Source organism: Diabrotica virgifera, chromosome 10, assembly GCF_917563875.1.
Source record: "Diabrotica virgifera virgifera chromosome 10, PGI_DIABVI_V3a".
Taxonomy (NCBI): domain Eukaryota; kingdom Metazoa; phylum Arthropoda; class Insecta; order Coleoptera; family Chrysomelidae; genus Diabrotica; species Diabrotica virgifera.
Window position 1 is genome coordinate 43749810 of NC_065452.1, and position 15317 is coordinate 43765126.

Below are 15317 nucleotides of genomic sequence, written 5' to 3' on the forward strand. Positions count from 1 at the left end.
AGTATTTTACCGATTTCAGAAAGGCAACTTTAATAAATTAATGTTTTAAGAAACTTTTAGATAGTGATGTAGTTACTATTTTCCATTTAAATCAAATTGTAACAGCTTTGTGTATTCCTTTATATTCAAATGTATAATAAGTCAAAAAAAATTGGTGCTACTATGCGGTCTACCGTCCTGTTTCTGCTTTAGCTTGCGGTCTACCGAGAGAATTGGTGTATAAGCTGTAATATTACTATGCCTATAAAAAAATGTTTGCAAATCAGTTTTGAATGTATTTTTTAAAAACATGTAGAGTTTGTGTAAGGTTTTATAGGTCTTAAGTTAATAATTTTTGAAATATTTAAAATGACATAGGTATGAGAGTTTTACCAGTATAGTGTCATTTTTAAATAACTTAATATCTTTGACATAGGTATATCAATATAATATACAATGTGATTTTTACCAGTATAGTGTCATTTTTAAATAACTTAATATCTTTGACATAGGTATATCAATATAATATACAATGTGATCACCATTTGCAAATACAATTTTTTTTATTTTTTTAAATGGTACACCCTGTATATTAGTATTACATTTTGTAGTAAATATTAGGCTTTCTTTTGATATCAGGTTGTATGTACCTAGCATGTTTCGTTTTGTAGATATTTAAAAAAGAACTATATATTTTAGGTTTTCGTGGATTTTTGATTACTAAACAGATACAATAAAATATAATATTTTACCATACTAATAAATTTAGTTAATCTGCATAAATTAATTACTAAATTAAATAAACTACCAATTTTAAAGTCTACCTTGGTAATTTTTCTACCCTAGCAGGTAGTGGCATCGGCAATCCGATCGCTGCCGATACAGTTACAGTGGACGCAGTATGAAAAATTAACCCGATGCGTACGATGCGTCCGATGCATACGATGCGGACCTGTGGACGCTTGCCCATAAAAACACTGACTTTCCCCTTTAATATGCATTAAGTTCCCCTGAATTTTCTTAAGTTCCCAGCTCATTTTTATGTTTCAGCTTGGTGTGTGGGGGTCGGGGTGGGGATTCTCCCCATTCCCCGTAAATCCGTCACTGAATATATATTAAGCTATATTAATATTAATTATTAAAAATTGAGTACTTACAAGGGAGATAGCGAAGTCAAATTTTGGTCATCATAAGTAATTTCGTCATTTAAATTGTCAAGAGAATCCAAGGAATCCGGAGTAGCAGATCGTGACCTAGTTCCTGTACTTGAAGTCTGTTGAAAGATGATAATATAAATTTTATTTACTTAAATTCTATTATTCTGAATTATTATATTATTCTTAAAACTAGAAGCTTAGTTTGTAAAGTGTCTTAAATACAAAGGAATGGTAAGTGAAGACAAATAAAGACGGGTAATGCAGCAAATGCATTCCACCGAAATCAAAATAATGAAACACCTCTAAAAAAATGCGAAATCAAAATATGTAATGAAACACCTCTCAAAAAATGCTAATTAAAGCAACCAACCTAATGAATGCTATATCTTCAGATTAAAGCATGTACCCAACAGTGGCGCACCCAGGGGGGATTTTGGGGGTTAAAACCCCTCCCAGGGCATATAAAAAATACACAAAGAATAGTAGGAAAATGTAATTTCTCTTTCATAAACAATAAAAAAAAATTTCAGTGACAGATAACCCTCCCCCCGAGGAAGTTTCTGGGTACGCCACTGGCACCCAACAGAGGTTAAATGACTATAAAATTCGGGGAAAATATGTTATGAGCCATCATTTTTCAGGCTAAGGTCACAGCTGCCTGAAATCTCTTTTTTGTTTAAAAAACTGACTTAAGAGGAAAACCAAGAAAATTGAAACTGAAAATCTCACCTCAGACCAACAGTTCGGGTCCAAAAATAAGATCTTCTTCTTCTACTACTTTTATCTACACATACTGCCTGTTTTTCTTCTACATATCCTCTAATTATATTGGGGTTGACTTAACTGGGATTATTCTATTTTCTACCATTTTGCTAATGTGATCAGTCATCATATACATACATATCGTAAGGCATCAAATTATTCACCATGCACCTATTAGGAGAAGCAATACCATAGAGCTGGAAAGAACGCTTGATCACATCTATCCAGAAAAAAGGAAGTAAGAGAGATTGCAATAACTATCGGGGCCTAACTATCACAAACACAAAAACAGTAGAGAAGAAATTAAAAAATGAAGAAAATCCATCACGTATGTAGAAAAGAATTAGAGAAGCGAAGTAAATGAAGTAAATTAAAATTTGCTAAGTGGACAAGAAAATCTGGAAGTAAACTTAGATAACGAGGAAGAATATCAAAGTCAAAATCCAAATCATATCTATGAGATGTCTCCCCCTGGGAAAGAAGTCAAAAATATTAAATAGAGTCTAAAAATAAAAGTCCAGGAAAAGACCAAATAACATCTGAGGTGTTCAAATATGGAGGAAATCGGAAATCGCATGCATGAAGAAATGCAGAGATTAATCGAAAAAATATGGAACGAAGAACAATTACCAAAAGAATGGTCGGAAGCAATATATGTCCAATTTACAAAAAAAGAGATAAGAACTAATGCAAAAATCACAGGGACACGGCATTGAAAAATGGCACATACAAAATATTGGCAATGCATATTATAAAGAATATACTAAAAAACAATGGAAGATATAATTGGTGAATACCAGGTGGGTTTTACACAAGGAAGAAGCACAAGAGAATAGATTTTCTTGCTGAAAGAGATACTAGAGGAAAGCTATTAGTTCCAAAAACCGACTATGTTATTATTTATAGACTTTAAACAAGCATGTAATAAAGTAAAAAAGGAAGAAAATGTATAAATCACTTGAAAAACTAGAAATAAACAGCAAAAAAAATATTACAACTAAAACTACGAAAAACAGAAAACCAAGTAAAAGTAAATAACAAAATATCAGACAACTTCCTATGATAGTAAATTAAGGAGTAAGGCAAGGCTATCCATTTTCATTTATTCTCTTTAGTCTCCTCCTGGAAAACGTGCTGCGGGAAGCTAATATAAATAGAAAAGGAATTATATATCATAAAATGCATCAATGCCTGGTGTTCGCTAGTCAATAGTAGCAAGAAGCAAACAGGAAGTGATAGGGATAACTAAAGAATTAAAAGAAAAGGCCATAAAAAGGACTGTATATTAATGGCATAAAAACATAATACATGGAATGCACAGACCCAGGGCCGGCGATAACGGGCCTGCAAGGGATGCACTGCAGGTGGGCGCCCCTGTTTGGGGGGGGGCGCCAAAATGAGCATTTTTCTGCTGGTACTATACAAAATACTAATTTAAAAGAAACCGAAGGGCGCCTATGCTAGTTTTGCAGGCGAGCGCCTTATACCCTAGCGCCGGTACTGCACATACCAGAAGAAATGGTGCAGATTTGGGAACGAAAAGTACCAAGGAGAATATTTGGAGGAAAAATGGAGAACTGCGTTTGGATCAGAGGAACAAATAAAGATCTGAGAGAGTTATATGGGGAGCCCAGCATACTAGGAGTAATAAGACTCAAACAACTAGGATGACTAGGACACATCCAGAGGGTAGACTACCGAAAATGCCACGGTCAACTACAATAGGAGGACGTCCGAGAAGAGTTCGACCCAGAACAAGGTGGAAAATGGATGTAGAAGAGGATCTAGAAAGACTCAACATCACAAATTGGAGAATGAAAGCAATGGACAAGAAGAGATGGAGGAGAATGGTCAATTAATCCAGAGCCTACTTGTTGTGTAAGGAGACGTAATGCTGACACAATATATTACGCCTGATAAATTACCTTGTATTTATAGCAAAAACTTTAAAAGCAAATTAACCACAATAAAAATATTTGACAATTGACAAAATAAAAGACACTAGATACATTATTCACTGAAAAAATAACACTTTGGGAGATCCAGTGATATGAAATAAACAATTTTCACAAACTCTAAACCACAAATCACAAAAACAGATAATTCAACATATAAAGAATCCTCTATATAAAGCAAAAATTTAAAAAATATGCATCCCTTGTAGATAAAAATAAAATTACTTTTAAAAAATATCAGAGCAGTCCATGCACTTGCTTTTTTGATCCACAGAAACGAGTGATCAGTTCTTAACGATCATCAAATTCTTACTGACTTGACTGATGCTGATATTCTTGAAGATCCGAATTTAAAAATAGGGTTTTATTTCCGGAACTACACTCCTACCACAAAAAGAGATTACAACGTTGCTAGATCTTATATTCCACAGGTGATATCGAGATTATTTGTAAACAATCATCAATGTCTGCCGTTTTAATAATAAAAAGGATACGGAGTAAGTGTATATTTAAATTGAGCCCATCAAATTCATAATTCAGCAAATCATTCTGCTAAATCCAAACTAAAAGTACAAATTTCTGAAGATGTAAGGGGCATGCAGAAAAATGATAGTGTGTCATTTTATATTTATTGATGCCCCTTTGATTGAGAAATGCCGAATACTTTTTGGAAACTTACATTTTTAATGTTTTTTAGCCTCCTGACAAAATTTCAAAACATGCATCTAGCAGGTTTTGATTCTATGGTATTAAAAACAACAAAAATGGTAAAGCAGTAGGTCGAGACCAAACCTCAGTAGAAAGCTTAAAATACATAAATGATGAAACCTTAGGCATTATTGTAGACTTGTTTAATACATTGTACAAAACAGGAAACATACCGAAACAATGGTCACTCTCCACATCCCTAAAAATACAAACGCTAAAGACTGCAGTGAATACATAACAATAGCATTAATAAGTGAACTCCTCAAATTATTCTTGAAAATAATACATGGTCACAGTATAAAGAGGGAACCTCTATATACTGTGACATGGTCATATAAATAAAAAACTAGAAGAATGGAACGGACTAGGAACCACAGAGGCGTTATTTGCTCTTAATGTGGTAGCTCAAAGATTAATGGATATGAATGTGGACGTGAATGTTTGTTACGTTGATTATGAAAAAACATTCGACAAACTAAGAAAAATTAGTCCAAATTCTAAAGATAAAAAACATAGAAAAAAAGGACTTACAAATAATAGCAAAGGTGTCCAAATCAGCTAAGCCTAAGCATTGAAATAGTAATATAATATGTGGCTTTCTCTAATCTCTCTCTATCAAATACTGGTTCTAGCCAGTGGTCCGGTAACTCTCTACTGATGTATATACTGTTTAAAAATGAGGTGATCTCATTATCTAAAGATTGTAACAACTCTGTATGGATCCAATATGGATCAAATACAATTTAAAAAGTCTTAGGTGATATTGAACATGTGTTACTGTTATAACGACGCATTGGTTTGATTGGAATACGTAAACCAATACAAATATCTAAACTTCATATAACAAATCTGATGTTATCTTGTCACAAGCGACTAAATCTTCTAAAAACTCTGGCCAATAAAGAATGGGGTGCGGATCGCCAAACACTTTTAATGTTATACAGAACATTAATCAGATCAAAATTAGATTATGGGTCTACTGTGTATTCTACAGCGGCTAAGACGCTGCTAAAAAAACTTGTCAGTCTTCACAATCTCGCTTTACGTATAATATCTGGAGCTTTTCGCACAACACCAATCGAAAGTCTGTATTGTGAAGTTGGAGAACCCTCCTTAGAAGACAGAAGAGTTTATTTAAGTGTAGCATACGCCACAAAAATCAGGTGTAACTCAAAAAACCCTACTATACAAAATTGTTTTACAAAATAGTTCCCAAATCTCTTCATAAATAAACCAAGAACGGCCAAATCCTTCTACTCAAGAACTACTTAAATCAATTAAACTACACGTTCCCAGAATGTTTTCCTTCCCAATTGTCCTCAATTCCTCCGTGGCAAATAAAGAACCCTCAGTGCATAACACACCTCATTTCTTTCGATAAACATTCAACAAACCCACAGTTAATCAAATCCGCCTTCAATGATATACTTCACAACTACCAGGAGTAAACACGTGTATACACCGATGCATCTAAATCAAATGAAGGCACTGGTGCTGCAGTCATAACCCCAACATCAATAAATAAATATAAACTCCCTTCAAAGTACTCCATTTACTCTATACCAGGCCACCCTTGCTGTCAACACATCCAGTAATACCACAAATATCATACTCACAGACTCTCTAATTTCTGTACAGTCAATCCAATATGTCCATTGTCTACCCATCTAATCCTTTGGTCATCAAAATAAAACAAGAAGTTCATACCGCTCAACAGAATGGAAAAATTATCATATTCGTCTGGATACCATCCCATATTGGAACTCAAGGAAATGAAGAGGCAGACAACGCTGCAAAAGAAGCTGCAACTAGTGATAGTGCGGACTGTATGGAAACATATACGTGTGCGGATGTGAAAGCGGCGGTCAAACGTAAAGTGCGGTATATGTGGGAAGAAAAGTGGAAAGTGTCATCGGCCAAGCTACGCGAAATTAAAAAATCGATAAAACCCTGGCCACAGAATAAATAACCACACAGAAGCGAATCTGACTGTCGTTTCCATTGATTTTGTTGGGACCGAAATATTTGACCTTGTGCACCAGTTACAGAATAGAACTTGATGTTCTAAGGAATAGACCATTCCAAATTAGGTAATATTTTTGACAAGTAGTTAATAATTAAATATGAAATATAAAATTTAACTATAAAACATAAATAAAATATAAAATAAAACATATTATATAAATATAAAATTTAACTATAAACAACTTCACGTCAGTCGCAAAAGTGAGGTTGCACCAGTTACGTTGACACATGAGCATGAAAATTATGTTACCGTTTTCGGCAGGAGTTTCGCTTCTGTGTGGTTATTTATTCTGTGCCCTGGCCAACATTACCAACAAGTCGGAGAGACCAGGTATTATTAACGCGACTCCGATTGGGTCATACGCGATTAATTAATAGTCATGTGTTTTCCGACAAACAAGAACCAAGGTGTGACAACTGTGAAGAAAAGTTAAAAATCAAACATTTATTGGAGAAATGTGCAGCATTAACGCCAAAGCGCATGTTGTACAACATTCCAAACAAACTAAGTGATATTTTAGGTCTACAGTGCAATATGTCAAATTTAAAGAGTTTCCTAAGTTCAATTAACATTTTATACAATATCTAAACATACAAATGTAATAAAAATTATTGTCCGCTACTATTGTTTCGCTAATAGCCAATTTGGCTGATGCGATTTTATTAATAAAATAAAATACAAATATCTTGGCTGTTAGTTCAACAATCAACTTGATTATAAACAAGACGTAAGAGCAAGAATAGAGGTAGTCCAACAAGGCTTTCTTCTTCTTCTTCTTTAAGTTCCATCTTCTATCGAAGGTTGGAAATCATCATGGCAATGCGGACCCTGTTGACTGCCACTCTAAATACCTCTGCACTACTGCATTCGAACCATTCCCGTAAGTTCTTAAGCCAGGATGTTCTTCGTCTTCCCACATTTCGCTTTCCTCGGATTTTACCTTGCATAATAAGTTGTAATAATGAGTATTTTTACCCTCTCATCACATGTCCCAAGTACTAAAGTTTTCGTCTTTTGATAGTTAGTATTATTTTCGGTTGATTTCCTATCCTTCTAGTTACTTCCACGTTCGACATTCTTTGAATCCATGATATTCGTAGGATTCTTCTGTAACACCACAATTCAAAGGCGGCCAACTTATTCAAATGGATGGTTTCAACGTCCACGCTTCCAAGCCATAAAGACGAGTAGAGAACACGTAACATCGAAGCATGCTTAGGCGTAGTTCTAACCTTATATCCCGACAACAAACAAACTTTTTAAGTTTAATGAATGATGCACGTGCTATTTCAATATTCAATACGTGTCTTAATTTCTTTAATTTGGTCTACATTTGATGTTATCCATGTTCCTAAGTATTTGTAGTTATCCACACTCTCAATCACAGTATCTTCATTAGTTAATTGGATGTTTGCGTGTGCTGATTTAGTTATGATCATGCATTTAGGCTTTATCAAAATGAAAAGCTTATTTTGTAACAGTAGCATTAATATGTCGTTAGAGCCTTAGATGTCGTTTTCTGCATTGCTATGTATGGTCAATACTTTTGTATGGAACGGAGGTCTAGACATCTTTTTTTTTTTTTTTTTTTTTTTTTTTTTTTTTTCTTCATCTTTTATTTTTACATTATGACCAGGCATCTAGGATCTAATCCTGGTCGCATTGCATAACAATTAATTAATTTGAAACTGACAATGAAATTTCTTTATAATTAATTACTAACTAATTACAAACTACTTTTACCTAACTCTATATCAGCCTTAGATGTCGTTTTCTGCATTGCTATGTATGGTCAATACTTTTGTATGGAACGGAGGTCTAGACACTCAACATAACGCTGATCAATAAGTTAGAAGCCTTTGAACGCTTGGCTTTATAAGAGAATCTTGAAAATACCTTGGATAACCCACGCCACCAACAAAAATGTTCTAAGAAGAATAGGTACAGAAAGGCTACTGAAGATCATCAAAGTTCGAAAAGTTAGCTACCTGGGACACATAATGAAAAACGAAAAGTACCGCCTCCCGCAACTGATCATCCAGGGTAAGACTGTAGGAAAACGGGGTCTCGGTAGGCGCCAGATTTCATGACTTAGAAACATCAGTGACTGGACCGGTCTTGATTCAACATCTTTGTTTAGAGCCGCATTGGACAGAGATAGATTTGCTAGTGTAATCGCTAACCTCCACTAAAGGAGACAGCACCACAAGAAGAAGATTGGTTTTATTATGAGGCGTCAGAAATTGATAAGTACGTACAAGGGCGGATCCAGGACCGATTTTCGGGAGGGGCCATAAATTTTTTTTGGGATACTTTTCTGGGGAAAATTTTTAAAAATTAGAGTTAGAATGGTGTGTTTAAGGCACTTTTCATATAGTACTTTAAATGTCATAAAGACATTTGCGTCACAAACGTCAAGCAACTTTGGGAGCGTTTAAGTATTACGTAACGAGATTTTTGAAGATATTTGACCCCCCTCCCCCCTACGTAACACTCTAATGGGCGTTTAACTATTGCGTAACGCAATTTTTGAAGATTTTTGACCCCCCCCCCCCCCCCAACCAGCCTTACGTAATACTTGAACGGTCCCTTTGTTACTTCATCTGGCAATAGGATAATGTTTTTCTGTGTATTACCAATGTCCATGATAGGTGAAAACTTTTCAACTACTTTCTTCAAATCTTTTAATAAATCCACTTCTTTTTCTCCTTGGGAATCAGTTAGGAGTGTGGGAATAATGCCCCGTAGCCACAAACATTCCAATGAGGTGATATTATGTAGTCTTGACGTTAAATTGATAAAAACATTGCCTAGAAGAGGTATGTAAATTGAATGCCTGTAATATTCTTCTGGTCCACCTGAATGATTGGCTCTCTTAGTCTGTCTGACCACAAATCTAGGTAACTTCACTTTAACAGCCAATTCGTCTGCTAAATCTTTAACTTCGGTAAAGATTTTACTAAAACTGTCTTCGCAGTTGGATCTTCTGTCTTTCAAAGTCGACATGGTATCTATTGGAAACAGCCTTAGTCGCCAGGTTAGCATCAAGAGATTTTGTTTGTAGAAGTCGTCTTAATGGCAATATTAATTTTAGTTTGTCAATCAGTGACATCATTGATACTAGAAACTCAGATGTGCATAAAGAATGTTGATGCAAGTGTAGCAGTCTTGTAAAATGCCAGATTTGAACTGGATTAAGCTTTCATGGCGCTCAGCCCATCTTGTTTCACATAAACTTGTTAAATTTTGTCAGAGTTTCAGTTTTAAAACTTGATTTCGCTAGGCTGACATGTTAAAAATGATATTACTGACTTCATTGTTCCCACTGTGTTTCTGATGGACGATACATTAATAAAAGTTGAAAGGGAGTTGTTGAACATATAAGTAATTCAAGCAAGGACATCTTACTGCATTTGTTGCGATCTTTTTTATTTCTGTTACTGCACCGACCGCTTCAGAGCTCATTACTCTACAACTGTAAGTTTTACTAATTATTTTTGTTCTCATAAGCGTCAATCAACTTGACAAAAGTCTTCACGAATGTTGTTATTGTATACAGAGAAGGGCTAAATTATGGAATAAATTAATTTTCTCTAAAATGGACGACTTTGGAGAAAAATCCCGAAACAGGTCGATTTTGATTTTTAAATTACAATTTTTTGGCATATATTTCATACTAGTGACGTCATTCATCTGGGCGTGATGACGTAATCGATGATTTTTTTAAATGAGAATAGGTGCCGTGTGGCACCTCATTTGAAAGGGTGTTCCATTCTCTATTCAATAATATAAACATTAATATCATTATTTATACAGGGTGGCCAAAAAATAAATTTTTGAATTAAATTAATTGACGAAAAAAGAAGAATGTATGCAATTTATTTAACTCAAAATACATTCTATCACTTTCAGAAAATAGGAAATAATGTTTATTTGGCAAATAAACATTGCTTTTCGCTTAAATTAAATGTTCAAACTGCCAAGTGGTAGGTGGGAGGCTGTTTGTGATTTAATTTAAGCGAAAAGAAATGTTTATTTGTGAAATAAGCATTTTTTTTTCTATTTACTGACAGCAATACAATGTATTTTTAGTTAAATAAATTACATACATTCTTCTTTTTGCGTCAATTAATTTAATTCAAAAATTATTTTTTTGGTCACCCTCTATAAATAATGATATTATTATTTATATTACTGGATAGAGAATTGAACACCGTTTCAAATGAGGTGCCACACGACCCCTATTCCCATTTAAAAAAATCATTGATTACGTCATCACGCCCAGATTGATGACGTCACTAGTATGAAATATATGCAAAAAAATTGTAATTTAAAAATAAAAATCGACCTGTTTCGCGATTTTTCTCCAAAGTGGTCCATTTTAGATAAAATTAATTTATTCCATAATTTAGCCGCTCTCTGTATGTATCTCAAATTTAGAGAAAGCTTTTCCACGTGGGATACGTCGGTCCTCTGTAAAATATGACACAGTAATAATTTGCACTTTGAACCTAATTATATAGTATATGTTTGAAACTAAAGACATTTGGACTGCAAAAATATATATTTATAATAAAAATGTGTGTACCATTTTTATATATTCGGCTGCAATACGAAGGAAAAACAATCTTACTTTTTAATTAGAATAAGGAGTGCAGCCAGTCCCTTTAACTGCAATTTTCTGCTCTTATTGGAGCTTCATCAGAAGGAACGTAGGCACTGTTCTCCTTAATCCAATCAAATCGCATCGAAATGTTTTTCCAAATATTGCAGCCAAAATGATGGTATATAAATATATATTTATATTTTTCTCGGAGGGGGCCATGGCCCCCTCTCTGGATCTGCCCTTGAGTACGTAATGAAAAAACCGATGCACGTGTCTCAAATTATATTAAACACGCAATTCAACAATTTTGAAAGCAACCCTAATAAAATGGTCAGATTAATATTTATTTTTAAAGTAGATAGTACCGATATGGTGATATATTTATTGATTAAGTATGTTACTTATTTTTCTCATTTAAAATTTGTAGGTGACATGTTTGAACAACTTTTTTCCGAAATATACAAATCTGGCAACATCGTTAATATATTATAAATCTTAAATCGTGTCAAAAATACCTCAGCATTCCAAGAAATGTCTCGAATGTCCTGTCTTTGTTTTCTTCGTGGTTGTCGACTCCTCAATGTTTGATTTAGAATCCTCACTCGAGATCGAATAGTCTGGGCCTGTTTCTCGCTCAGATTCCTTTGATGAACGGAATTTTTGATCACATTTTCGGTTATCTCTTTGCCCTGCTGGTAGAGCTTTGAGAGGTCTCCGAGTCCCGCATTCTGAAGGAAGTCAGTCGCCTGTTCGGCTTCTGAAATTTAAAGAGGGGTTATTAGATTAGAAGAGATATAGGTACAAAAAGAACATTATACAACAATGAAACAGGTAGGTTTTTCTAGCGTGTTGATGGGATGCGAGGATAGGCGGTATTTGATTTATTAGAAATTATATTGACATCATGTAGGTATACAGGATGATCTAAAGTAAAATTACGCAAATATACATAGACACGTATATACAGGGTGATTGATTAGTGTGAGGAAGCTCAGTAGATCTGTTATAGTAAAAATTACAAAAAATGTTATTGACAAAAATTGTAGGCAGCTTTAAACTCCACATTTTAAAATTAGTTACAATCTTACAGGGTGTTCCATAAGATGGTGGCAGACCAAACTTTTGTTTTTTTAAATGGAACACCCTGTATTTTATTTTAAATTTGAAATCTGCTTCACTTCCACATCACAACAATGTAAAGTTTTATTATGTTATACCGGGTATTTAAAAAGTTATAACCAATATTACCTGAAAGTCGTATCAAGTTTAACTCCCTGTATAATTAAAAAGAAGTATAGGAACATTGATCTATTGCAACCATAGTTTTTTAATAATTATTAAAAATTATAAAACATATTCGTTTTCATAATTTTCGTTAAATCAAATACAGGGTAAGTCAAAACGCAAGTACATTATTTTCTTGGTAATTTTAAATAGAACACCCTGTATTTTATATCACTATCGAAAAGTACTAATATCGTACTTCAAATTTTATGAAGTACTCTCTATACCTAAAGTTATCAGTTTTCTAGATATTTTTATTTTTCCATCAAAGTATTAATTTGGTCGATATTTTAACGTTTACCAATAATTATTGTGAGTTGGCCATGATTGATTTGTCAGAAACTGAGAGTTTGACATTATTGTTTATTAATTCAGTATTTGGATACACCGTAAATTAGCAACAATTATTATTTAGTAATTCACTAATTAATTCAATTTAAATTAGCAATAATTAATTTTACTTCTGATGAAATGGTAGATATGATCTATATTTTGGGGGAATGAAATAAAAATTCATTACTATTACTATCAGCTAGAATTTATCAAGAACGGTTTCCAGATAGGCGGCAACCTAGACAAGATACATTTGAAAAATTGAAAGATTGATTTAACCGCACTGGTTCAGTGAATTATGAAAAATAAAACATGAACGAACAAAAACTAGTGTGACAGAAAAAAACGAAATGTGTTCATGGCAGTTACAGAAAACCCACACACAAGTATAAGGAGTATTTCCAATGAACAAGAACTTAGTTACTACTCTGTTCAAAACATTCTATCTAAAAACAAAATGCACCCTTATCATATTCAAAAGCACCAAGAATTAAATATTGATGATTTTCAGAAACGAATAGTATTTTGTGAATGGGCCTTAGAAAAAATTAATTAGCAGAGAGATTTTTTTGATTATGTCCTATTTGGAGATGAAGCTACATTCCATCGAAACGGTTCTGTTAATAGGCATAACTTTCACTACTATTCAACAAGTAATCCGGTCCATACCACATAGTAACACATAGTCAAACAAGATGGTATCTAAATGTGTGGGGAGGTATTGTCGGTAACCATGTAGTAGGACCATATTTTTTTAAAGATAACTTAAATGGTTAGATTTATTTAGATTTTATCATAAATCAGTTACCGATATTATTAGAAGAGGTTTCACTTAATATACGTGAACAAATGTGGTTTCTACATGACGGTGCTCCTGCGCACCACAACGAATTAGTAGGTGGTGAACTTAATGATCAGTTTGGTGAAAGATGGATCGGAAGGGATGGACCGGTAAGGTGGCTTCCAAGGTCACCAGATTTCAATAAAATGGACTCATTTTTTTGGGGTTACGTTAAAAACGAAGTATATAAAATACCTCCAACAACAAGGGATGATATGAAAAATATAATCCGAATTGCATTTCAAATTATTTCTTTACAAATGCTTAGTAATGTAAGCAACTTTTTCAATGACCGCTTTCAAGTATGCATAGATGTTTTGGGAGGTCATTTTGAACATTTTGATAAGAAGATAAGTTAAAATTACTGTTGTTTTTTACTTTTCTATGTGTTGTTATTATTATTTTTTTTAATTTTCCGTCGGTTATTTTTTATAAATTTTATTTGAAATAAATTGTCTTCTTTTCTGTGTCGTTATTTCGTTACTGAATTAATAAACAATAATATCAAACTGTCAGTTGCTGACAAATCAATCATGGCCAACTCACAATAATTATTGGTAAACGTTAAAATATCTACCAAATTAATACTTTCGATGGAAAAATAAAAATATCTAGAAAACTGATAACTTTAGGTATAGGGAGTACTTCATAAAATTTGAAGTACGATATTAGTACTTTTCGATAGTGATATAAAATACAGGGTGTTCTATTTAAAATTACCAAGAAAATAATTTACTTGCGTTTTGACTTACCCTGTATTTGATTTAACGGATAATATGAAAACGAGTATGTTTTATAATTTTTAACAATTATTAAAAAACTATGGTTGCAATAGATCACCCTGTAAGATTGTAACTAATTTTAAAATGTGGAGTTTAAAGCTGCCTACAATTTTTGTCAATATTTTTTTTGTAATTTTTACCATTACAGATATACTGAGCTTCCTCACACTAATCAATCACCCTGTATAATATCGTGGCACATCTACAAGAAGGGAAAAAGGGAAAATTTTCCGATTTCCGCCCCTAACAAGGTCCAAAATTCAAGAAAAAAAAAGTTGGAACACAAACACAGGTCACAGGTGATATACTATATTTTGTTTGAGCTGTATTATATTACAACGCCGACAAAAAAATCTTGACAAAGTGAATATAACCGATATAACGCATGAATCATAAGAATTATTATTTTAATTTTACAAATTAACACTTTGTCATATCAATTCATTATTTTAGCTGGGGGAATAAACCCATTTTGTGGCTTATTCTCAATTAAAATAGTAAATTGATATGGCAAAGTATTAATTTGTAAAATTAAAATAATTCTTCTGACTTATGCGTTTTATTCACTTTGTAAAGATTGTTTTTGCCGGTACTGCATAATATGTGCGGCTAATCACCATAATCTTTTCCACCATTGGAACTGAACTTGCAAGTAAACTAACGCAACTATTTAACAAAATCTTAAACGAAACAGAAACACTAAAGGAATGTCATAAGAGCATCACAATCCTCATATTTAAAATGGGACAAAAAACTTGCCTAAAAACTACAGAGGAATATAACGATGAACCTTCTCACGGGTATTCTTAAGGACAAATTAGAAAGGCAAATCATTAATGCCGAAGAACAACAAGGTTTTACAAAGGGGTGGTCTATAACAGACG

At 33.3% G+C, this 15317-nt stretch overlaps 1 protein-coding gene across 2 annotated transcripts in view; it reads right to left on the minus strand.

Moving 5' to 3' along the window:
• LOC126878560 (rho GTPase-activating protein conundrum-like) overlaps nt 1-15317 on the minus strand; it is a 195362-nt gene that overhangs the window by 49098 nt on the left and 130947 nt on the right. For both annotated transcript variants that reach the window (XM_050641345.1, XM_050641344.1), the window contains exons 3-4: nt 11709-11950; nt 1137-1252 (exon numbers count right to left, since the gene is read on the minus strand). In XM_050641345.1, coding sequence (XP_050497302.1) covers nt 1137-1252; nt 11709-11950 — 358 coding nt within the window. The remainder of the gene's footprint in view (nt 1-1136; nt 1253-11708; nt 11951-15317) is intronic.